General features: G+C 29.9%; 1 protein-coding gene across 1 annotated transcript; it reads right to left on the bottom strand.

The window, feature by feature from the left end:
* Positions 1 to 329: 329 nt before the first annotated feature.
* On the bottom strand, positions 330 to 26,074 carry LOC129959089 (amine oxidase [flavin-containing]-like). The gene is made up of 14 exons (XM_056071896.1): positions 25,960 to 26,074; positions 19,528 to 19,622; positions 16,836 to 16,973; positions 16,548 to 16,655; positions 14,369 to 14,460; positions 13,202 to 13,343; positions 10,809 to 10,869; positions 10,603 to 10,697; positions 10,127 to 10,286; positions 9,002 to 9,101; positions 7,464 to 7,575; positions 4,351 to 4,448; positions 2,834 to 3,008; positions 330 to 832 (listed from the first exon to the last, which is right to left on the bottom strand). Exons 1-14 carry the CDS (start codon positions 25,997 to 25,999, stop codon positions 683 to 685), a joined length of 1,566 nt encoding a protein of 521 aa, XP_055927871.1. The 5' UTR covers positions 26,000 to 26,074; the 3' UTR covers positions 330 to 682.
* Positions 26,075 to 27,035: the final 961 nt, after the last annotated feature.

Genomic DNA, 27,035 nt, shown 5'->3' with positions numbered 1-27,035 from the left:
CATTTTTGACATTGACTTTCTCGAAAATGGGATCGTCCGAACAATAACTATAAATCTTGGGACATTTTTCATCCTCTTAAGATGAGGAATTGCACTACGCTTTTATAGTGTGTACATGTATGTGTTTTGCTTTGACTTTGTATAAATTAATTAATCGTGGGAGTTAGAATTATTGAAAATGGCTTTCAAATTTAAAACGACATAACAGCCATGTTATGACCTAAATATGTCTCTATAATTACCACAGTTTTATGAAGAAAGAAAATCCATGGTTATTTAGAATTGAAGCCTCTAAATCTTATCAATAATAAGAAGAGAGAAACATATAATAATTGGATGTTACAAATGATTTTATTGATACTGCTAAACATACCACATTTGGGCAAAATTATCTAAACACATAAAAATCATTTTAGCAAAATGCAAACTTTATCACTCAATTACATCTTCAAGAAATATTGTTTCAGTTTTACAGTTATTGAGACAATCACACATTGATAGTAAATGTTGGAAAATATTAAATCTTATAATTATCGTTGAAATCTTATAATAAAGAAAATTACATTCCATCATCCATTTTTCAATCAATTAATAATCTTTTTAAACTATTTCGGAATTGATTTTGGAAAACATTTAGGATAATGTTTAGCAAATGTTGCTGTCCCTAAGAGGTTTGTGATTGTTACAAACTTGGAAAACATTTAGGATAATTTATGAAAGCAAATGTTGCTGCCCCTAAGAGGCTTGTGATTGTTACAAACTTTAAGAAGCCTGGAACGGATGGCGTGTATTTCTCTCCAAAAGTATCTTCAAAAGGGAATGCGGGTACATCCTAAAAATAAAAATAATAATAATAAAAAAAAGTGAATGAAATATTTGTCTTCATACGTAGTGAATGAAAATTTATTTATATTTTCGCATATTGCTTTATACTACTGGGATCAAAACATGTTGAGAATGCTGTTATAAAAAATACATTCCTTTCGTCAATATTTATAACATCACTTTCAAAGCTATCTTCTTCGACTGCAATACACTTTTACTAATGTTTCTTACATTTCCTCAAAACATCCCATAAAATCATTTTCAAGAAAACCCCTCATGGTTCGTAGTGAATTTTTTTATTGCATTAATAGATTCAGAGCAGTGATCACGAAAATGCAATTTCAACCATAGAAATAAGAAAATTCACACGATGATAAAATGATATTCCGGCTGTTTTTGTTCTATTTTTTTCTTTTAAATTCTCGAACAATAATAGCACTAAGAGCAGGTGTAATAATAATTGCACGAGGAACAGGTGCATTTGCTAAGCTCATGAGTTACTTCATCACAAATTAGGTCGATCATGTTTGACTAATTCTTTCATGCAAGCGCCGCAAAATATTAAAACAATATTCTACGTTGACAATTTAGCCATTTTACTAAAATCAATTGACATTGAAACTTGTTAAAACTTTTTTAAAGGTTAAACAGCATTCACTAAACACCAATTATCTGATCTGAATGGCATGCTAATGAATAGGCACAGTGCAAGGACTAGAGTTATTCATCTATGATAAGTTCATAAGTTCATAAAATATTTTATATTTCTAAATACAGAATATAAATAGAGTATGAGCCATAAAAGCTATTAATCTAGATGTTGTGAAAATATGAATTATAATTTATTCGCAAAACAAATATATATATATATATATATATATATATATATATATATATATATATATATATATATATATATATATATATATATATATATATATATATATATATATATATATATATAATTTTGCGAATAAATTATAGTTAAATATTCTAATAAAAGTATGCTTTCTGAAGCATTGAATTAAAAAATTAAGAAAAAGTATTGAACAGCGAAATTTATCACGATTCATTGTATTTTTTGAATTTTGAAATTGTGTTGCAATTTCTTAAACGGTATTTTTTAGGTTGTTTGAAATGATGTCAAGATTTCTTCTCTTGACTATGTCTGCCACCCTCATTTTCTACCTAATTAGACTGGCACTTGTCTGCTATCTCTTAACTATAGCAGAGAAGGAGTAATGCAAATATCATAGTGAAAAACAGCCATGAGTCAAATGGCATCAGCTGTAGCCAACGTTTTAACAAACAAATGACGCATAAAAGCTGACTTTTTACAAATTTTCAGTAAAAATATCGCATTTTTTTTGGGGGGGGGGAGGGCAAAGTATGGAAAGTCTTATAACTTTAAACGAACAATTCTTGTATATATATAAATTCATTTCGTGTATCTTGGAAACATCTGTAATGATTTGGATCGAATTTTCTATTTAGATAAGGTTTTGCATTTTAAGTTTACCTCTACAGGTGATTTTCCTGAAAAAGATCGATTTTACGCACACAAAAAAAAATCATTTTTTATAGCTAACTATTAGAACCTTTTTCTATCTGCTCTTTTGTTGACAATGCCGTATACCATCATCTCGTAATTTTTTTGTGTTACTTGCACTGTTGGCATAGGATGATAACCTACTGGTACCTCAAAATTTTGTGAGATTTTGCTATATGACATTATCTGGATACGAATCCGTCGCTTTCAATAGCAACAATGCTTTTATTGTGTTAACCACTACGTATAACATGTTAAACTAAATGCATTCATAATTTTTTTATATAGATTACCTGTTCATATATAGGTAAGATCGAAAAATATTCATATATCATCAGTATGTGTTCGTATCTAAATATTTTCTCCAAAGAAACACAATTTTGGAAAGAAAAACAAACAAACATGCGGAGCGAAGCTTGGTCTCCCATGTACTGCATCTAATATGGGAAATCTACAAACCTGAGATTCTGGTTCTTTTATCCAAATTTTGTCTGGAGTTATTTTTTCCATTCTACAAAGTACTTCTCGTGCAGCCCTTTCTCCGGCTTCTACAGCGCCATTCATATAGCCCGACCAATTTATGGATGTTTCAGTGCCAGCGAAGTATAATCTGTCTATAGGGGTTCTTAGAACTCTGAAATTTTAATTAAAATTATGATATCATCTTTCTCCTTTAAAATATTCAAAGATATTATATATACATTAGAACACGGAAAATTTTATACTTAACACACAAACATTAAAGAAAATTTTAAATAGATAAAAATTCAGATTATCAGAAAACAGAAACCTTTATTAAAATTTCAGTTTTTGAGTACTTCAAAAAGGGACCATAATTTAACTAAATTAATTAATATTTATTTTATAGCAGTTTAATAATACGAAGTGAAGTGGTAGAAGTTCGGAATTGATGGAAAAAAACATGTTTTAAAAGCCCATCACATATTTCAAAGCTGATCTTCGATTCAAGTGGATAAGTACATTTTATTTTATTTTTTAAGAAAAAATTAGGTATTAAGTACAATTACATTTATGAAATTTATTATCCAAAGCAAGTGCAAACACATAACGGCACGGAAAGCGAAACCAAAACAGTTATAAAAAAGAAATAGAGTTATCATTTCCTACATAAATGGAATGCGTCTTCTTGAAAGAGATAACTTCCACAGATAAATCGTTTTCATATCAATAAAATAAGGTGGCACTTCGTCAAATTCGCCAACTTTTTTAACGGTTTTTGAGTCGTCGAATATATGAAGGCAACTGAATTGAGATAATACTTTATTGACACCATCATAAAGTGATGATTATAAAATCAGCATCAAGGGACATCAGAAGTATACATTTTGATAAGACAGAAGATGTTAACTCGGTAGTATTTATTACAACCGCGTCCTTTCAGGGTCCGCGTCCTTTTGCTCATTATTATTTAAGTTTCCTCTAAACAGATGCACTCGTTTATATGAAGCAGATCTTTCACACTTCAATTGCTGAAAAAATAATAATAAATTATCGAGATCTTAGATGACATCCTATGATTTCCATAACTTGTTGATTGGAGACATCATAAAATGTTGCCCATCTCTTTTTAATCCAATTTTAAAAGATATATCAGGCAAGACACAAATATTTCTAGAAAATATCTCATCTATTTATGTTCATATATGGGAAAATATATATAATTTTAATAACGATTAAAATCTTGAGGAAAATTACAGGTAAGAACATAAAAATGATTCATTTCTGCATAAATTACGTTTTTTTAATAAGCGGGGCAAATTATATAACTTAGATCCACAAATTTTTATCCCTGAATTACTTTACTTGTATGTATTGAAATGTTTTTATTTAGATAAAGATATGAAAATAAATAAATTAAGAGGTATGTTTTATACCTTGTTGAATTATACTGGGAAAAATAAGATCGATTCCCCACACTAAAATTTTAAATATATAAAAGTGCAAGGCAATTATACCTTCCGTATCTAGTTAGAAAGCCAGGAGGAAACATTGCTGTATAGCATCCACCAACATATTGCTCTTCCATCCAGTTTTTTTCTTCATAATGGATCACCTGTCAAATACAAAAAAAAAAAAAAAAAAAAATCTTATTCCATTACAAAAAAATAAATAAATAAATAAAATAAAAAATACTACAATATGATTTTTTAATAATGTGTAACAAATGTATGAAAGTCCAGTAACATAGCTGGCAGACAAGAAAATAAAATTTTTCTTCTCCGAACCAAGTTATTTTTTGAGGTAAAGTCATCTTCAGAAAACCCATTTGATATTCAGCCTTTAAATGCACTCTACCGGTCCTTGCTGATGGCAAATGTTTAGTTAGCTGCTTTATCACTCTCACGATATTGAAACTGTGGTAAGAATTTTCCTAGAACTGCTATCTACTCCAGACATATTTAACACCTGGCATAAACATAAAAGTGCTGATGACTTTCGGTATATCATGAACTAACCAATATTGACAATTGATCGAATTCGAGCATTTAAGGCCGGTTTCGTATACGTTACATCATGCAAGACGAAGACTAGGTGAATAAAACTGTAAATGAAGCTTTCTTGAATTCATCAGAATAATGACATTTAGATAAAAATAAATAGTTAAGTGAAAATTTATTCTTCTGACACTGTTTTCTTGTGTCAAGTTTTCGAAAGTATTATCGTATGAGCGATTTTTTCATAATTTGTAATATTGAAAAATATCTTCCCAGTGAAAATGATTCTAGTATAGTAAAGTGTTTTGTCTTGCTTTTACGAATTTTTTGAATTTCTTAAATTATATCGGAAAGGTGAAGGCCACTAAGGGATTTTTTTCTTCTCGCAACTAGACAGGGGAAATAGAGAAACAACACATAAGCATTTAGAAGACATTGATCAAACATGCGGCTCAAAACGATTATTTTTGTAACTTAGCAACATAAATTCATGCAACAAAATTTATAATAAATATTTCGTAGCTTCATTTTTCAAATTTTTTTTATTGATAAATAAGTAATCACAATGATCTATCTAGCCGAGTTACAACGACACATCATTTCGTTCATCAATAGAACTGAATATTTAAGGTACATATTTGAAATCAAATTTCAATGTAATTTTACTAATATTTGCAATCCAATTTTAAAAATTAATGGAAATGGCAAATGAAATTATTTGGAAGTACAAGCAATTTTTTGATTTATGAAAAGTAATAAATCTTTCATCAGGTCTTGAAATATGTGCAATCACTTTAGATCCGTTAATATCTAAATAAAAAAAGTGAATATACCATATTTTTAAAATGGACTAAAAAATATGAAATAATTTCTCCCTAGCCCCATACAGATTATCCCGAAAAATTGTGAATGTGAATTTTAAAAAAATTCAGGACAATCTGCATAAGGTGAAAAATCTGCACTGGTTTATAAATCTCTATGGAGATAGTAGAAATTATTTTATATTTTGCCTGTTTCAGATGCTTAGTAGAATGAGGGTAAAACCCTTAAATTTAATTAAACCCTTTATTTCAAAATTAAATGGTCTGCCCTTACAGAAATGTCCGAAACTTTCATCGATTTTATTAAAATGAATGTTGTTGATTTTGCGATCGTAAACGAATAATTCTGTAAATGATGCATACTTTTTGCATAATTTAAAACTAGGGCATTATCAACCAACAAACGCCAGATAGAACGTTGCGCAAATTTTGCCTCATTCAAACAAGTTTATTCTTTATCAGATCGTAAATAATAAATCAATAATAAAATCAATTAGGACATCACAAATAGGATAAAATCGTTATTAAAACATTAAATCTTAAGAGTGGAATTGCTTTTCCGTTTGAATGTAATAATCTATTAAAAACTTTTCCCTTTATCTGGGAGAAACAAACCACTTCCGTCTTAGCATACTTTTTAGGTCAATTTCTTTTAATCTATGTTCATTTTAAATGTTTCCATTGCTTCACAATAATTCCAAAATATTATATTCCAGAATTAAAACAGATAAAGGTGCTCACTAGTTATTATGTTAGTTTTCCACTAATGTTACATATTTAAAAATTACTACTTTGGGAAAAATTGCATTACATGTGGTTCTTCGTTACATCAAATTTTTGCTTAAGAAATGAAATTCTCAGTGAATTATAATAAAGAAATGGATGTCTCGGATATTTTCCCTTGACAATGGAAAACATTGCTATCATTTAATTGCATGTTTCTTTCTCTAACTTTATGTTTCTGTGTTTAAATTGTTCCGTTATATTCAATATTTCAATAAGGAAGAATGAACAGAGATAAAATGTGTATTTGGTGTTTTCTTCAAAGCAATAATACATTTCTGCTATCATATTAGGATGCAAATTCGGATTAGAAATCTCCTTTTTCAACCACGTGTTTTGCCTCGTCGTTGCACTACTTCAGAATTTAAGAATCGTTGCCCTTAAGCAAATTCTTCATCGAAAGAAAAAGGAACATTGGGAAAGATTGGCGAAATAAACTGGCTCCATAATTGCCGAAGTGATGTTTTGACAGATAATTTGACACCAGGAATGATAAGTAATCCATTTCCTTATTCTTATGAAGCATCCATGAATTGAGACCTCCTCCTTGAGGAACGTTTTGAATCCCTGTAATCCTGTGCTATCAGCATAAATTGCACGCATTTGTAGTGGATGATATTAGTTCTCACGAGTCACACAGCTGCTTCTTCCAATGGTCTTCAGAACTGTTGACCAGTCTTTCAAATGTGCTGCGGAAAATGGCTTAATTCGTTTACATTTGAAAAATACTGAAATAGTTTCGGAGGTTTTTGAGGTTTGATAGACGAAGAACTTAAATAAAATGTACCAAAAAGTGTGTTTCTCTAAAAATAAAAAAGAATAAGAGACATACATATTTCTGACATATAAACGAACACTTGTTTAGTTTTGAAAAAAAAATGATACTAGTTTGAGCCCTTGTTTTTTTAACAATACTAAATGGAATGTCATGCTCAACTTTGTTTAATAAAATGGTTTAAAAATACTGTTTTTTTTGATAAAATGATTTATATGCATATTTAATGTGCATTGCTATAAATTCATGAATACCTTTTTAAATTCGGGATACCCTGTTGCTTGTTCTAAACTTCGTGTAATCTCATTTTTGCGTTCTTCAGGGCTCATATTGCACATTTTTCTGCATTTATCAGCAGCAATAAATCTGAAAAGGTAAAATAAGTAACTAGTATTATATATTTGATTTAAATAATATGTTATTCTAAGTAGTGAAGCACAAACAGAGAAAGTGTTATTATTAAAATAAAAAAAAAGAAACCCTCAAAAATAAATTATCAAATTCTATAGAAGTTGTTCCGAACATTAAATTTGATATATCATGGGCATATCTGCTTTTACGCCATAAAATATCGAATTGTAATTCATTTATACTTAAGCTAAATTAAAATTGCCACTTGTCATTACGATCAAAATTCATATTTCAGAATTTGTTCGTTACATAAATATGAAAATTCCAAAGTTATAAAACGTAGAAAAGTGCAATTTAAAAAAAAATATTAAAAAAAAATACATCACTAAGACAATATTTCAATCTGAAATTTTTAAACTACAAAATTTTCAAAGGAAAGATAAAACTTCTTGTTATATTGTGCATTTTATATATTCATTACGTATGAGCACACATATTTCTCACCAAACTGAAAGACATAACATAACATTGCTTCATCCCCCTATGATTATTACTTTTATGATTATTTATATAATGTTAAGGACACGAAATGGAAGGTACACTGAAAGACATTTACTGTCTGTTACTCTTTCCACTGCTGATTTTTATAGACAAAGAAAGGACGTGGAGAATTTTTTATATCGAAATTTTAAAAGCAATGTCCAACAGGCTGGCCTATTTAAAAGTTAACAATATTACTAATCTAACAGAAAGACTAGTGGAGCTTGAACAGTCATGGAATCCTGTCAACTAATTCTTAAAAAATGTAAGAACAACTAATTGAATATTTAGACAATCAACCAAAATTCGTAATTCGAATATGCTTATCAAGAATTTAATTGGTCCTTGGACCCAAATAAGTATTCTCATTCTCATTGAATGAGGTAGCATTGTAGAGATAAAGGGATATAGATCACCACCATCCAAATCTCGCAAGAGTGTCATAAAAAACTGAGTTTTGCTCTGAATATTACTATTTGTTGCTACGACATTGGTCTTAATTCTTTTGACTTAGTATTAGAAGCTAAATTCTAATATTTAACTAAGCCTTTTATTCCTATAAATTTCCACTGGCACAAAACTTGGCACTTACTGTTTTTAATCTCTTTTATTCTCAATAATATCAGGTATGCATTAGGATTTTTATAAATTTTCTAATTGCTGATTTGTCAAATGGGGTGTTATAGAAAGATATAATGAGTGCTTTAGCATTAAAACTTCATTTTTTATCACTATCCTATACAGTGCTCATTTGTTAAGCCTTTTAATAGTCGACGAATGTTTCTCAAACTTGACAACAAAACCGTAACATATTATTAAATAAAATTAATTATTGAAGCAAGTGAAAGGTTTATGTAAAATTAAATATGATGTTCTGCAATCTAGGAAGATGACTACTAACCCTATAATAGCAGGAAAAGTTCCATCTGGTTTGGTATCATCCAGTGAATAAAACACTGGATGATCGCTATCTCCTACAATCATACTAGCTCCACATAACCCTAAAAATAAAAACAAGAAACATTCATCAAAAAATTTACGTGATGTTATAATAACCTTCTCTAGACCTGGTATCCAGTCAACGATTTACAAGCATAAATTATGCATTATTTCAAAAAATTTCTGATTTTTCTTGCTTGTTTGAATGTTGTAAATGAATCGATATTAACTCTAGATAACTAAACATAAATCAGTGTTACATTGAAACTGATCATTCGATTTACAGACTACTATCTAAAAACAAGAGTAATTTATAATTCTTTCATTTATTTCAAACAAATTTTCGTAACTTATTAAAATATTTCACTTAAAAAAAACTTTAACTAATTTTAAAAATCATGAAGATATTATGAGTAAGAAGACCAACAGTAAAATCTCGAATTCTCAAAACTGGTTTGGCCAGTGGTCTGCTAGATGATTGTTTATTTAACTAAGGTCAAAATGGTGTGTTTTTAAATGAATTTCTTTAGATAGCACTCCAGTTTTGATCAACATATTTTTTATGAGTGAAGTAACTAAGGTGAATTACAACGATAATGCATTTTTTTAGTTAAAATTTTTACAAATAAAAAGAAACGGGAGTGAAAGTACTTAATTTTAAATCCAGTAAATGTTTCAAAAATTCATATATTAAGTAATCCTGATATCATGTAAATATTTGAAAATAAATGAATTCTTAGATATTCTTTATCAAAACATTATTGAAATTTTATAAAGTCACTAACAAAATTTATTGCTGAACATGGGTATTTTACATATGGAATAGCGTAGCTTTCAAGAGAAATTAAAATAAAATGTAAATCAGAAAGTGTCTAGTAACTTTTATTCATATATTGTGTGTAATATGATATACTGTATTGACGAAACTATTAATATTTTTAATTTTCTAATCAATGAATCCAAAAAGGGTTATTGATAATTAAAGATATAATGTTGTTTCTTCGATATAAAGAAATGCAATATACGTTTGAAGTTGCATGATATATATTTAAACACACACATTTTAGATTTAAGAAAAGTAAGCAACCTTTTTCTTTCCAGAAAGGCGTTTTGTAGTATAAAATGAATTTAAGAACTGTCCCCATAGGCATTCTTTGCATAAGTTGATTTCGTAATGGAGGTAGTTGTGGAGTGAAATGGATCTTCTGTTGCAGTCCAGGAGGACAGGCTAGAATGACATATTTTGTCTAGAAGCGAAAAAAAATCTATATCAAATCATATATCATTGTAAGCATCAAAATAAGTAGGGATCTTGTCCACTAATATAATGAAGAATCTTGTATTTTAATTTAAGATAAAATGATATATTTTCCCTCCAATTTAATATACAGTCTTGCTTCTTCACGCAAACTCGCTTGTTCATTAAAAAATTATGTTTCGAAATTTAGATTCAATTATGTTAGTTTAAGACATTATTAAAAAGAGAAGAAATAACATTTACGATGATTTACTTTATATTAATGAAGAAAGGAAAAAAAAGGAAAGAAAAATGCATTTATTTACCTTATATTCTTTCCCTGATAGGGTTTTCACTAAAACAAATTCCTTTGATTCTTGATTTATACCAACTACGGGACTATTTGTAAGAACGACGCCATCTACAATAAAAATCAAGCAATTAATAAGAAATACCTTTATATTAAATGCTTAGCAGAAAAAGAATTAAAATATTCCCATGTAACATTCTGATAATTGAAAGATACATGTACCTCCCAGTCTCTCAGCTATTTTCTCACTAATTTGTTGGGATCCACCACGAAATTTTCGCTCCTAGAAAAAATGTTAAGCATTCATAAATATTGAAGAAAAGATATAGTTGTTACGTATGATATCAATTTTTAGAAAAATCTATTGGATGTTTAAATTTTTAGTAATCGGAAAGATTTCTCATGAACGGGAAAAAGGGTGAAATGTCCCGTTTATATGATGCATATTTCTTAAACTGTGAAAGCTTACACGTAGATAATCTAAACTGTTATTCAAAAAAGGCGCAGATTTAGCATATTTATTTATAATGTACAATAGATATAGATATAGGATGCCACTGGATAGAGGGAAGTTTTATTCTATACATTTAACATACAGGTGGCTATCAAAATAATGAAAACACCTGCGAATAAAAGCAGCATTTTTGAATGTGCTTCGTAAGCATTAAAATATAATAACAGCCACCAGTTTTTTTTATAAATGGCAATATATATATTCTGGTAGTATGTGTTAGCTTTTTTAAAGTTCTTCAATTTGTGGAGTTTTTTCAAGAGCTTAAAATTTCGGACCTCACAGATTTTCAAAGAGGTTAAGTTGTAGGAACCCGTTCAGCTAGAGCAAATTTGACCGAAACATCCTAACTTTTAGGAGTTTCTAGAGGTACGGTGTCTAAAGTCATGACAAAATACACACAACGCGGCAACGCAAGTTCGGCAAAGCAAAATAGTGGGCGGAAAGAGAAGCTTAGTGAAAGAGACCGACGGGTATTGAAGCGGATTGTAATGTCTAAAAAGCGAACAACTGCAGCAAAAGTGACCGCTGAGCTCAATACCCATCTGGATTCTCCAGTTTCAGTAATTACAGTAGAAGGCACTTTCATAAACAGGACATTTATGGCAGAGCAGCGATTCCACTTGTCACAGATGTTAATGGTAAACGCCGTCTACAGTGGAGTCACACTCAAAAAACCTGGTCGATTTATAAGTGGAAGAAAGTAATATGGTCTGACGAATCGAGTTTCATACTTTTCCCTACAACAGACGGACGGGTGCACGTTTGGAGGACACCTGCACAAGCATATGATCGTGATTGTCTCCTTCCAACTTTCAAGAATGGAGGTGGATCTATCAGTTATGCTATGTTATGTTGGTCCAGCAGAATAACACGACATGGCAGCTATGTCGTGGTTTTCTGTTGGACCAATAGTAACCCTGAAAGGAAGGATCACTGGGGAGAAGTATAGAGAAAATTTAGCTGACCAGGTCCATCCAATGATGCAAACTTTGTTTCCTGCAATAGATGGAATTTTCCAGGATGATAATGCATCTATCCATACAGCGAGACTTGTTCAATCATGGTTTGATGAACTCGAGGATGAAGTTAATCATTTGACTTGCCCCGCACAGTCACCCGATCTCAATATAATTGAACCGTTATGGTCTATTTTAGAGCGTTCAATAGGGAATCAATATCCTCCACCGCATCCCTCACAGAACTTTCACAATATCTCCAGGAAGAATGGTACAATATTCCTCTAAACACTACTCAACACTTGGATGAATCAATTCCTGGGTGAATACAAGCTGTATTACATGCCCAGGCGGTCCTACACCAAACTAATAAAAGATTCTATATAAATCTAAGGTGTTTCCATTATTTTGATAATCACCTGTAAGTTCCATTTATTATCTGCAAACAGTCCATTGACAGTCCATTCCTTGCCGCTAGTAACTAATCTCTGATTATTAACTTACTGCTTTAACAAGTCGATCTTGCATATCTTGGAGAATAGAAGGCATTCATGTTAAGCACACAACTAACCTTTGGTTGAGAAATTTCCATCTCTTTGCTTCCTTCGCTTATGGATTTAATATCATTAAGTTCCCTGAATAACTCTGTATTACCCTAATAACTCTGTATAGTACTATTAAGCAGAGTAATTAAGTGCTTTTATATATTTAAATTGGAAAATCATTAATTATTTGAAAGAGTGATATTAACAATGAAATTCGGATGAAACGTCTTTTGATTATAAAATATACTGCATGATAATCATCTTTTTAAATATGTATCAGATTTAGGTTGGAATAACAATGAACTTAATGTATAATTCGATAGCATAAAGATATATTTGTATTTTTAATATTATTTGAAAATTTGAAGACATATTTTGCTCTTGGAAAATGAAATAATATTAGATCAAGCCGAAATTATAATTTGGTGATAATTTTTAATTTAATACCACAAACATTTGAAGACATATAGAATTTAGGCTGTTTTAATAATCTCAATATTTATTTTTAAATCATCTAATTTTTTTTTTGGGGGGGGGATGTTAAGATAAAATATCTGTATTACTGATATTAGTTTTCATACTTAATTTTATTGCACTTACTTGGGCACCATTTGTGGTACAAACTATTCTTTTCATTCCGCCACACTGTTTTATATACCACAAAACCATCAGTAGCGATGCTTCGTATTGCTCTGATGCGATGAGAGTAGTACAGAGTTCTCTAAAAAATCGATGCGCTCGTCTAGAAGAAGAAAAAATTTGAATGGTAAAATATTAAAAAATAGTTTCGTTATTCTATTTCAATGTCTAATAACATCCAGTGGAATAAGCTGATAAAATATGTTGATCCAATAGTTGATAGATGGCAAAAACAGATGATAAATATCAATCTGATAGGAATTTCAAAGAGTGATTCGCCGGCTTTTGTTTACTTGTCTTGATTTGACCACGGATCAAAATTATTAAGTCGATCACCATTGTACATACAATTTGATCCAACAGCAACAATAGCAACAAAAAAAATGAGAATGAATTTCTAATATAATCTATAGGATATTCATTATGTCCTCAATGTCATTTTTCAAAACCTTATCCATATGATCTCTTTTTGGCCATTTACTTAAGATAACATTTCAATCTTAGCCGTAAGAAATGGAATACATTTGGTACTGGTTTACGATTCTTGACTCCCAAGTTAAAGAATCGCTGATTTCAGATATTATTTTATTGATCAAGTCTCAATACCTAAGTTGTGGAACAAGTTAATATATATATTTATGTTGAATACATTTATGTTGATGAATATATTTATGTTGATGAAGATGGAATCTTTTTGAGTATACACTGATTGTTCAAGTGATATGCTTATCATCAGTGCGTAAAAAGATGAATATGTTTACTCCCAGTATTCTCATTTTAAAAATAATCATGGGTTGAATCTAGTGCCACAAAGCAATAACTAACTCTGTTGAGAGATTTAATTTCTGTAATCGCTTAAATATTATTTCATGTCATCAATATGAAACAGATTGCATTTCATAATAAGTGATTAATTAACTTTTTATATAGCCTTTTTTGTAACTTTTTTCTTCATAATTATGACCTAAAGGTACTGCTACCAATTAGTCTGTATTACATTTCGAGAATTAATTATTTTTATGATATTAATTGTACAGGAACAGGAGGTTTTTCTATCAGATTAAAAAGTTTTAAATAAAAAAAGTGTTAGATTAAAAACGTTGCAGTTAAAAGAAAATAGTCAATTACTTTGTCCAACAATGCTTCTTTAAAAAATCTTGGTATGTCATCAAATCCCATTCTTCCGCATGAGGTGCATCCCAAGGAGCATTTGCAGGTATCTAAAAAGTAAAAACAGTTCGTTCTTTTAATTAAATTTTGTATTCCATTGACATTCCCATATTAATATTTGTATTGTTGTACTTTTTCATTTGCTTTATATTCACTTGATATATATTTATTTTTTTAAATTCAAAAATACACAAAAGGGAGATTTTTAAAAAAAATGTAAATACAGAAAAAACAGAATTAAAAGGATAGAAAAAAGGCATCATAATAAAACTTAATTGCTGATTTATTCATCATTTATTTCTTATTCTTATTTATATAGAGAGTATAATAATCATACCCCAATACCTATTTTCTTAATCACTAAAACTATCCCATTAATTCCAGCCTAAAAACTATTTTTAAAGGAGTGATAAATTATTGTTAAAGCTGCACATACTGTATATTGTTAAACGATATTTTCCTATCTAAGGATCGTAATGTGAACTTTTTTTAAAGTTTTTATTTCTTAAATTAAATTCCATACTCAAAACTATACACAGCCGGCTTCCTGGCATAGGGGTAGCGCGTCTTCCCCGTGATCTGAGCATCCTGGGTTAGAGTCCCGGTTCAGGCATGGTTGTTCTTCATCTCTGTTCTATCTGTGAGGTGCGTGAATGCGCCCCCCTGTAAAAAGGGGTTGTGCAAGCGAATGTGTGAGTTTCACCTTCATATGAGCTAGAAGTCAGACTTCTGCCTTCGGGTACTCAGGGGTCTTTACCCTCAGAAGCTACTGCACCCCCTTCCCGTGGTAACGCGGACACGACATCGTCATCATCAAAACTATACACAGATTCCAAAAAATGTAAAGAATGCAGTTTCATGGGGGAACTAGATAGAATGAAAGTGGATTAAAAGCATGTTGTATAAAAGTAAAAAGTTGTATAAAAATTTTGGAATTTATACTCCAAATTTTAGTCCTGAGATAATTGTTGGACCCTCCTGAGTATATATCAACGACTATGACACCATATACCGTTGTCGATTCTATTTATGCCGGCATCGCAGAGAATGAAAGGTTATTAAGACCAAATTACCAAAGAAAACATTAAATAGCTACTGATATGTTTCCAATGTTAAGGCCGTGTGTAAAAATTTGGTGAATGTTTATATAAAGTGATTTTTCCAATTTCCGTGATGACAATTAACTGTCGCTGCATTCGACGACATATTTTTTGATTTTGTTAATGAGATTTAAATGTTCAGTGGTGTAGGTTGAGTCAGTTAAACAGCTTAAGTCGATCTAGTTTTCCTCATTTATTTATAGAATGTCCAATACCAAATTTAAGAATGAATCTACTGAGCTCATAATGAAGTTGAACCAGTTATTCCACGTCTGCAAATTTCTTGAGTATAACCCACGATTTAGAATTGTGCACTCTACGAGTTAGTACCGTACAACTGTTTCGCTTGAATCAACTTGCAATAATCCCCGTTTCTTTAAACCACAAAGCAACACTGATGATTGTTTTAAAAGCAGGTTCTTTAAATCCTGGATACATTGGGTTAAATGGTGCATGAAGTATTCGTAGTGGGACTTAAATGAGGAGTAAAATACAAGGTAGATTTTTAAGACGTCTTTCTTTGCAAACAACTACAATCACAGAGCAGAAAAATCATCTTGCAGAAATCCTCTTTAGAGATTTAATTAAACTCGAAAATTCCGTTGATCGGCATTCTGACAAACTTTCGATTACCAATTTATGCATTTGTGATGGAATGCAACATGCCCTTTTAATTTCTGAGTTATTAATATTTCATTGGTCTGAATTTTTGGAAATCTTATTTCTAAAATAACGTTATGCGATATCATTAGTATTTCATTTATGATGTTGATAGAATGATGTAGCATTTGCATTTCGAGACATAATTCGTTACAATATCTATAAAGGGTCATTATGCATAAAATAAATAACATTTTGTTTTTTCAACTGGCATTGATTTCTGTTTGTTATAATATGAAATAAAATAACTGCCTTTTATTTAATTTAATACTTAGCTGTATTTTTTTTACCACTTAACAACGGATGGCCATTTTATTTCAGGTAGAAATTACTTCCACCAAGATATTGTTAAAACGATCTTTCACAATAATTCTTACCTCCTCTCCCATTTTATCAATAAGTCTAATTATGTTATTCATCTCCATGTTAACAAAAGGATTTCTCTCATAAGGGAACTCTGTTGAATCATGGAGCAGCCGTCGCCCCTAAGAAAAGGAAATAAATGTTTAAGTAAATATTTATTGCTGCATCAAAAAAAAAAGTGGGAGAGAAGTTATAAAATTATAAAAATGAAGATAATTGCTCCCATAAGTATGCAGAAAACAACAACATGTAATGTAATAATATATAATAAAAGAAAGGTTTTCAATGAGTGCTCCACTTACATTTCTATAAAAGAGGCACTTTAGATCTTGATTTATCTTATAGGTATCCACGCCAAGTTCTTTTGTTAAACGAAACAAGTGATCTTGAGTTGGCCCAACATATGATCCTCCTAAGTCAACGTAATTAACTTTGGGATCCTATAAAATAATTATTCAGATATAAGACCACTTTTACTTGCTATTGGAATTTTGAAAGGTTCAAATATCTGAAAAACAAAACATTTGCTGACTTTCTATTAATAACATTAACTTACTTATTCAACAATAAAGAAATTTATTTTTTAGTGCATGGGAAGCATCAACACAGGTGCCCGTCTGCTTGAGTGAATCAGCCAACATGGCATGAGTGCTTTTTGGCATACAGTGTTTAGTGTGTTAAGTGACATATAAAAATTTCTTGAGGGATTTTTGGATAAATTTGCAGTTTTCCACTGGTAGTCGTGGAGTAATTTCTTATTTAGAATTACTGCATTTTTTAATATTAAGTTGTTAGAAATAAGAAACTGTGGTTAGATTCCAGATCAATCTCTTGTCACTCGTTAACTTATTGCAATAAACTATAAGCCAAATAAACGTTTTCAATAGATGCTATACTCTACATAAAAAGGAAATTGCTCCTGTTAACGAATGTTTCGTATGAGGAATGGATTCATGTTGCATCTAAAGATTCCTTTTAATGCGATATGTATGCCAAGAAAGCTTATAAAATTAAAGTTAACCTGAATAAATGCGCGTGCCTCTGCCTCCTAATTAGTAAAATAAATCCTCGCGCTTGATCAAATTCAAATTTTAGCAATTCTTTCTCTGAGAAAAGGAATATAAATTCCTAATAATATTTCTAGAAGCAAAAATAACGCTTGATAGATATATTAAAAATGCCCTCGCCAAATATGAGTGCGAAATTCAACAAGATTTTTCAATTCAGAATAAGAACAATCATGATGTATAATTCTCAAATCTGGGTTTTCGATTCTAGTAATATTAAGAAGTTTCAAAATTTTTAAAATAAACAATTGAGACAGGTAGTGATTGCTTCCTGGTGCGTTAGGGGAAGTGTTTAACCTGCTTAGGAATTTATCATAAAAACCTTCGAAGACTTTGAGAAACTGCCCGAACTTTGCAATGTGCTCTTGCAAAGGCCAACATACGGTCCTGCTATTCTCAGCACAAGAAAAGGACCTAGAACTGTAATTAAAGGTGATAAGATGGAGATTCAATTCAACCAGTGCCAATCAGGAGGATTAAAATGTTTCCAAACTTTTCCTCTTAATAGCTGTGATGTACTTTTCCGAGAATTCCACAATTTTTCATAACATCGAAATCAATCCATAAAATTAAAACCACAAGCAGCGACTTCCATTAAATATATTATTTCTACTGAAATAAATTTTATTTAATAGTGGCTTTCAACCGAAAATATACAGTTTGTTGTGCACCTGTCTAAATTAGGGAAATTAATTCACGAAGCAATTTAAAAGTTAGATTTCCCAATTCTAAATTATGATATAGAAGTGCTTGTGACGCTATTTCATGCCGTACAGCTCCAAAACTATTTCGTTGATGTTGCTAATATGTATACCTTGTTTAAATCAACTAGTTCATCAACTAGTTGATTATTTTTAAGAAAATTAGATTTTCATATTCTTGACTAAAAGCCAAATTACGAAAGATCTAAGGATGCTGATAATATACTGGGTCTCATTTCTGCATCATATTATTGTTCACGATGACCTAGTGGCAGTTTCTAGCAGGCCGTTTATTTTCACTATAACACCCCTCAATTTCGCATGCACTCATTATGATTTTACCTGTTCTTCAATTTTGCATGTGCTTATAAGATTCGAACTTTAAAAAACTATTTAATCATTTTTTATACTTGTTTTGCGCCGTTACTCGATATGAAGAGCTTTTTTTCTCACATAAAGTAATTTCTTTTCTTGCTGAACAAAATCATTTGAATGAGCACAATATGTTAAAATATTATTAACATTTAAAACAATTTAATATTTAAAAATTGGAAGAGAATATATACCCATTTTGTGAGTGTTCGTCCACCAACACGATTCATGGCTTCCAGCACAAGAACGCTCACTCCTGATTCTTTCAGCCATTTTGCGGCAAGCCCGTCTGCTTGAGTGAATCAGCCAACATGGCATGAGTGCTTTTTGGCATACAGTGTTTAGTGTGTTAAGTGACATATAAAAATTTCTTGAGGGATTTTTGGATAAATTTGCAGTTTTCCACTGGTAGTCATGGAGTAATTTCTTATTTAGAATTACTGCATTTTTTAATATTAAGTTGTTAGAAATAAGAAACTGTGGTTAGATTCCAGATCAATCTCTTGTCACTCGTTAACTTATTGCAATAAACTATAAGCCAAATAAACGTGACCTAGTGGCAGTTTCTAGCAGGCCGTTTATTTTCACTATAACACCCCTCAATTTCGCATGCACTCATTATGATTTTACCTGTTCTTCAATTTTGCATGTGCTTATAAGATTCGAACTTTAAAAAACTATTTAATCATTTTTTATACTTGTTTTGCGCCGTTACTCGATATGAAGAGCTTTTTTTCTCACATAAAGTAATTTCTTTTCTTGCTGAACAAAATCATTTGAATGAGCACAATATGTTAAAATATTATTAACATTTAAAACAATTTAATATTTAAAAATTGGAAGAGAATATATACCCATTTTGTGAGTGTTCGTCCACCAACACGATTCATGGCTTCCAGCACAAGAACGCTCACTCCTGATTCTTTCAGCCATTTTGCGGCACAAAGACCTAAAAAACATTAATATAAAACAGGCGATATAATTAAGGGATGTATGCCTTACTAGTAAACATTTCGTACTACTTAAAATTAATAAAAGTGCCTTATAACATTTATAAAAATATAGGATCAATAAAGTGGGTCTTGTTATAAACTAACATTCAAATTAAAATAAATTAAATAGCTTGTTAATATTTTTTTTAAAGGAATTTACTGTGAAGATTTTGAATTTAAGAAATATTCTGTGTTAAAATATTTTTTTAAACTATAACACCAAAAGCGGTATTATAACGAGACCAAAAAGACTAAAAATAAGATTATTTCAATGACTCAATTGTTATTCCTTTGATAAGAGTTATTTTCAATATTTTTCTGCTATCCAACAAAGTAATTTAAAAAGTATTATTTATTAGGAGTTCCTTAAGAACATTTTCTTATATACCCAATTAAAATTCCTAATGAAATGTATTTCCTCACCATTAAATGAGAAGCATTTAATCGCCTGAAGCCGCAAAAAACAACAACAACAACAAAAAAAACCGTTATTATATTTTTAAATAAAAGTTTTTATGAAAAATGTTGTGATTACAGACTGAACATACCAGTTATTCTTTACTGCGACGATCGATAGCCTTACTTAACTATGTAATAGGTCCTTGGAAATTTACAAAAAAAGTGTTACGTAAAAAAACTGCAAATAAGAATGTGCAGGGACTTTAAAATTTGAGATATACAGGTGATTGAAGTAAAATTAGCCGAAGAAAAATTGAAAATACCATTTGAAGTATAAATAATGGATCTTTCATACTACTTACATAAAAAAAAGATTATTTAGTGCAAAAACGATAGCATATGCGTTCCTTGAAAAAATGTAAGGATTTTACAAATGGTTGACATTAAATATTCTTTGCTTTTCCAAACAATATAAGTAACAATTCTAATTTTTCAAGGAACTGTAATTATCTCTTATACTTCAATTTATTTATATCACTTTTAGGTTTTAATACTTATGCAGCAGTAGCTTTAATCATTTTAATTCAGAATATAAAATATTTTTGATAAACTGCCAGAGATTAGATTGTAAAATCAGCACTGAAGCGTATGAATTGGAGGAAGAATGTTGCGCATTCAGTCATTAGACGATAATTCTAAATAGAAGTACTCTTAAATTGGTAGACATATGTGAATTTTAGCAATGAATTACAATCTACTGTTTGACTTGTTTTTACTGGTTTTCCTGATTTTCTTCAAACAAACTGGCTCAGCACAAATGTAAGCCAGTTTCCCCTCAGAGTTGCTCAAAAAGGTAAACAATCCCATACATTGCAATTAATTCAGAATCTTATTTCTGGAAAGACTTTGATGCTGAAAGTGCTTTGACTATTGCAAGAGATACAAGACCCTTTTATTATGACACACGGGCTTGGTTTGCTAAATTATACTAATATTAGAACCATCACCTATTTTTTTTAGTAATATGATACTAAAGTTTTATTTTAATACACTATAACGCTGGAGTAGATATATTATCTAAAGCAAAAAATTCAAAGTGAGGAAAAAATCCTCCTTCAAGTTATTAAAATATTTATTAATTAATATTTTATCAGTCAGTTTGTATTATTTAAAATGGTTGACTATTCATTCATTAATAAGTTTAATAAGCTTTATATTCATTTATCATCCTTCAAGGATAATTTCTATCGCTAGATGATAAAGGTATGTATGATGATAAATTGTTAAATAAGATGAAATTATTCAATTAGCCAGCATATATTTTCCCAACTTCTTCAAATAAATAAAATATAATTGTATTCTCCACTAGTGTTATGTTGAGGTATTTGATAAACCATAAATAAGATAAAAACTATCGTATTCAACACAAAACCACATTAAAATTGTTGATTTATTCCCAGGAAAAATAACAGAATCCGTATTTTTGCTTTTTACTAGATATCGCATTTTTAAGTTGATTAAGAAGATAAATCTTATACCTTGAACTCACACGAGTACTTATGGAAACTTGATTTTTTTTTTTTTTTTTTTTTTTTTGGAAAAACAATCTGATGAAAGAACGACGTATAAGTTGACATCCCATTCGCAAAGTTTCCATATACTTTTAATGGTATAATTAATAGAAAACTATAATATAAAGCCTCAGATTTAATGTGCTATAGAATGTGTGTTTAATGAATCAGACGGCGCTTTCACAATCCTGAACGCTTGAAGCTAAATACTTCAACCGTATTAAGTTTTTGGGTGTTGGTTTAGTTAGACTCAGTTTGCCTTTGACACAATATAAAATACAGGCTGTCCCAAAAAGGTGGAAGAAGCATTTATTTCCATTTCGATTGCAATTAGGCGTTTATTTCGATATGCAAAGTTTTATTAATTAAAGTACCAAAATGTATGAAAATACTTTAACTTTGGTAGAAGGTGATAATGAAAAATTACAATAGGAAAATTTTTGTGGCTTCCATAGCGAAAAAGCGACAATGAATGAAATGTTTTCACTCGCTAGTTCATTGATTCAATTTCAAACGCAAAGTTTCATGCTTTTCTCTGCACATTTTTTAAGATATTCAAAGGCATTTTTTTTTTTTTACTTAGAAAATTTTTCCATACTTCTGACCGGTGTTTGATTGAATTTTCCCCTTTAATTCTTAAGGTTAATATGCATATTAAAATAATTATTGGACAGAACCAGAAATTAAAAACAAATTCTTCGGCATTTATACAAAGATACATTATTTTAATAATATTTTTGAATATCCGATTCAGTTCATTAGTTGTGACATAAAAGAAGACTTTTTGAATTTACCGGCAAATGCAATTCATTCCTTGGACAAGGCATAATGTCAATGAAAACTAACTGAATATATCAGTAGTATTTAATATAATCCTGTAAAAAATAGGATTAACCAATGAGTTTTAAAAAGTACCACACCACACATTCAAAGATTTGCCTTTGACTAAACATTCTTGCCCGAAGAATGGTTTTTACATTTCCAAATGGATCGTCCTGGAGAATAATGCTTTTTATTCTCGATTAAAGTGACATTCGTCAGTTCCTATTGACATTGTTTAGAAAAGAAGGATGTGACTTTTCTCTGTGGAATCTCAGCGGAATTCTGTTGTAAAATTTTAGATGCCGATCGTGTAGCTGCCTATGTAACTGTTGTAACAGTCAATGGATTCCACGACTGCTGTATGGCTGCCAGTATAAAAACTCTCTACACTGTCGTTTTCTGAATCTTGAATTCTGAGTTGACTGCTCGTAGTCTACTAAGACAGTAACGTGAAAAATAAGCCGTCAGTTTCTGTCTCATTTTTTGACGTCTCATATTCCCTGTTCCTCCCCGACAGTAACGATTTTGTAGTTTATTATTATTATTATCAATATTATCGATAGAAGCATGCTTCTATCGTTCAGAAGCACACTTTTTAGAAGTATGACGGAAAAATTCAGAAAAATGATGTTTGTTTGTTTTGCAACTAGGCCACAGCATTGTAATTATATATAGCTTAAGTAATCAACATTTCTAAACGTTCCTTGTTATTAAAATATGTAATTCTTTCAAAATGCACAAAATTGTAATCAAAGAATTTTATTTTCTTATTCTGAATTCTCGTACTTCTCTCGGTTATTTTAAATGTTCAGTTCCTCAAATTTCTTTTTTCTTCCTGATAAAGTCGAAGTTGCTACTATCGATCAATTAAAGGGAGTACTATTATGCTTGGTTTGCAAATATCTTTGAATGCACGATGATTGAACGATTAACTGCTACATAAATATTTGCTGATGACAGTTTTTTGCATTGACTAAATTTGTATTTCTTACATAAATTTTTTCCTCTAAATTTAGTTTAAGCCCCTGTAAATTTAAAAATAAGCGTACCTCAGCAACGTGAAACTGTTTTGTGCATAAATGCATGCTACAAAAACATTTTACTAGTTGACACTTTTTTTCATTTTCAGTAAAAAAAATTAATTTTTTAAAAACTTTTTTGCTATTAACTTCTACGTAAGACTAAGTGTTTCCATACAGCTTCCTCCCTAATTTAAAGAAACTTTGTAACTGAAATTATTTGCTTAAGTGCAATATTTAGGGAATTAAATATGCGTACTACTTTTTTGTAACACCATGGCAACTAAAGTAGACGGAGAGATGATTGCTTTTTTACTAACATATTGTGAAGAAAACGATTATATGCATTATATAATTTTAATTTTGACATATATGGCAAAATAAACTATATCTCAATTTTAGGTGTCCGATTGAAAAGCAGATGTTTTCAGATATCAGGGTTGGTAGATATCTTTCAGAATAATCACCAAGAAATGAAATCGATCTTAGATCACCCAATGAGTTCGGATGCGTACCTATGGAAAATCAGCGTTCAATAGTGATCGAGGTTTTATTTCTGACGCGATAGGCATGTTGATTAAAGGAGAATTTTTTTTCAACGGCATTTATATTTCTTAAAGGAAATCTAATTATTTGAGGCATGCTGAAATGTATATAAAGGAGTTACGATACGGTTGAAAATGAGCTTGCTTTACAATGTACGGTGGCAGGTAATTCATAATTTTGCATGTAGCTCAACACATGTTTAAAGGTATAAGTGGCAATTTAACATACTCTGGATATAGTTTGGAGACACCTTCTTGTTTGAGTATGGAAAGGAAATTCATCAGGAACTGGCTTCTTTCTTGACATACTGATTGCAAAGGATCAAATTTATCACAACCGATGAGTCGTTGCATGGGAAATACGGACTAAGTGCATGGGATATTCCATAATGAACGTTATTTTCGGAATTGCATTTGGAACATTCTATTTAATTTTGGAATTAACTGGATATTTTGCAAGAGTTGTGCGTCAATGTAAATTTTAGACAGCAATTTATAGTCTAAGAAGTCGTAACAATATTTTATGACATGCGCAGTTACATAATTATGATGTCACGTGAATTTGTGACGTGATTGTGATGTCACATGAAAAAAGATTTCTATATTCATCACGATTCCCTTTCAAATGTTTAAATCATTTCTTACGATAAAGTGAAAAAATATTGTTTGCTAATCAAGAATGCAACAGCTTTTAGAGAGCACTGCCATTGTTCTTATCGAATCATGTACAATATATATATATATAAAATTTGAATACAATGCATTGAAAAAAATGTGCGAAAATGGGTTGCTATGTTCTGATGAAATAGAAAATTCAGATAAAATAAATACAGGTTCTTTATTTTTTGTGGTTGCTAGAAATTACAATCGCTTTTCAAAAAAAAAAAAAAAGAATTTTTTAATGTTAATCTTGATATAAATACTTTAAAGTAAGAGTCGGAAAAAATAAAATAACAGTAATAATAAACTACAAAGAAAAAAAAAACTATGCTGATATAATTTTTAAGACTAGAACATCACAATAACTAATTAAAATTTCAAATAAGCTATTTTAACAGAAAATAAATAAAAAAATGAAGAAGTTTTTGAATACTTGCCTTTTTTAGCGTACTAAAAAAAAATGAAAATATTTTTTAAAATCAAAACTGGGAATATCAAAACAAAATGGAAAAAATGTGAGATGCTGACAGAATTACTTTAAATAAAATTCAACTTAAATTGCATTGGTAATATATTTTTAATGAATGCTATTTATATTTTGTATTTATTATTAATGCTATTTATATTTTGTATTTATTATTAATGCTATTTATTATTTACTATTATATTTTTAAGAAATTTTCTTCTCGTCATACTCGTTGTGACATGCTCTCTTTAAAGTCCCACACGCTTTTACAATTTTGTTTTCATCTCCATATTTCTGATTTAAGAAAAATATACATTCAATCTTTTGATACAATAAAAAAATCGTATTTTAACAGTTTATTATTTTATTCTTCTTAGATATGAAATATTTTATAAATCATTAATATAAATATAATGAAGTTTTATAATCTTTTTTATCAAAGTCGCAACCAAATGACACCTCTGTTAACTAGTCATAATGCAGTAAAAATGAAGAAATTAAATGATAATTAAGTTCTAAGGGTATTAAAATTTGTATTGATGCGAGAAAAGATCAATACAATTTTATGCGATTTTTTTAATTTCTCAGAGCTATAGTTCATCAGAAAGTAAATGAAAATCGATTATAAAATTCTGTCTTTACAAACATTGAACAAATACAAGTTAAATTAAAGTCCATAGAAATTAGAAAGAAAAAAAACTTCAATAATTTGATGGACATTTTAAGCAGAAGCCAAAGAAAATTAAATTAATTTCACGATTTTTAAAAAAGATTAAGGTATAAAAAATATAACATTTAAATAAAAAATTCACCACTTATTCCGGCTCCTACAACGATAACTTCAGCATCCATTTTCGAATTCAGAAATTATCTAACGACGATCAATTCGAGAATAATTTTAGTCTTGAGACTGGCACTGTATTTTAGTTCTCAGTTCTACAGCCTTATCTTATCATGCCGATATGAAAAATCATTATCAATGAACTGTAATAGAAAAATGTAATATAACATCACTTTTCAAGGTGAAGGAAAAAAGAAAAGGGCATATAATTTTAGTATAAAAAAAACAAAAAAGATTAACTAGTTCCTGCTCCAAAAAAGGGTAGATTTCGTACTTTTTATTTTTTATTTTCGCGTGAACGAAGTTTAGAAAAAGTACTGCAAATGTCAAAAATAAATAAATAAATAAAAATAAATAAATAAAAAATAAAACTCGAGAATTTGACGATTTCCCCGTCTTCAAACTTCCCTGAGTTCTAAAAACATATGTTTAGAATTATTTATATAGATCTCTCAGCTCGTCTGTGAACACGAAAACTCAAAACTACTTTGAGCTAATCGAATAAAATTTGATATATGAGTGCTATTCTAAATGAAACTTCATAGAGGGCTATTCTGAATGAAACTTCATAGAGCGCTATTCTGAATGAAAATTCATAGAGGGCTATTCTAAATGAAAATTCATAGAGGGCTATTCTGAATGAAAATTCATAGAGCGCTATTCTGAATGAAAATCCATAGAGGGCTATTCTGAATGAAAATTCACAGAGGTCTATTCTGAATGAAACTTCATAGACCGCTCTTCTGAATGAAACTTCATAGAGCGCTATTCTGAGTGAAAATTCATAGAGGGCTATTCTAAATGAAAATTCATAGAGGGCTATTCTGAATGAAAATTCATAGAGCGCTATTCTGAATGAAAATTCATAGAGTACTATTCTGAATGAAACTATTCTGAATGAAAATTCACAGAGGTCTATTCTGAATGAAACTTCATAGACCGCTCTTCTGAATGAAACTTCATAGAGCGCTATTCTGAGTGAAAATTCATAGAGGGCTTTTCTGAATGAAACTTCACAGAGCGCTTTTCCGAATGAAATGATATATG

This window comes from Argiope bruennichi, chromosome X1 (assembly GCF_947563725.1).
Source record: "Argiope bruennichi chromosome X1, qqArgBrue1.1, whole genome shotgun sequence".
In the NCBI taxonomy this organism is placed as follows: domain Eukaryota; kingdom Metazoa; phylum Arthropoda; class Arachnida; order Araneae; family Araneidae; genus Argiope; species Argiope bruennichi.
The sequence above is the reverse complement of the archived record's forward strand: the minus strand, read 5'-3'. Positions and strand labels throughout refer to the sequence as shown.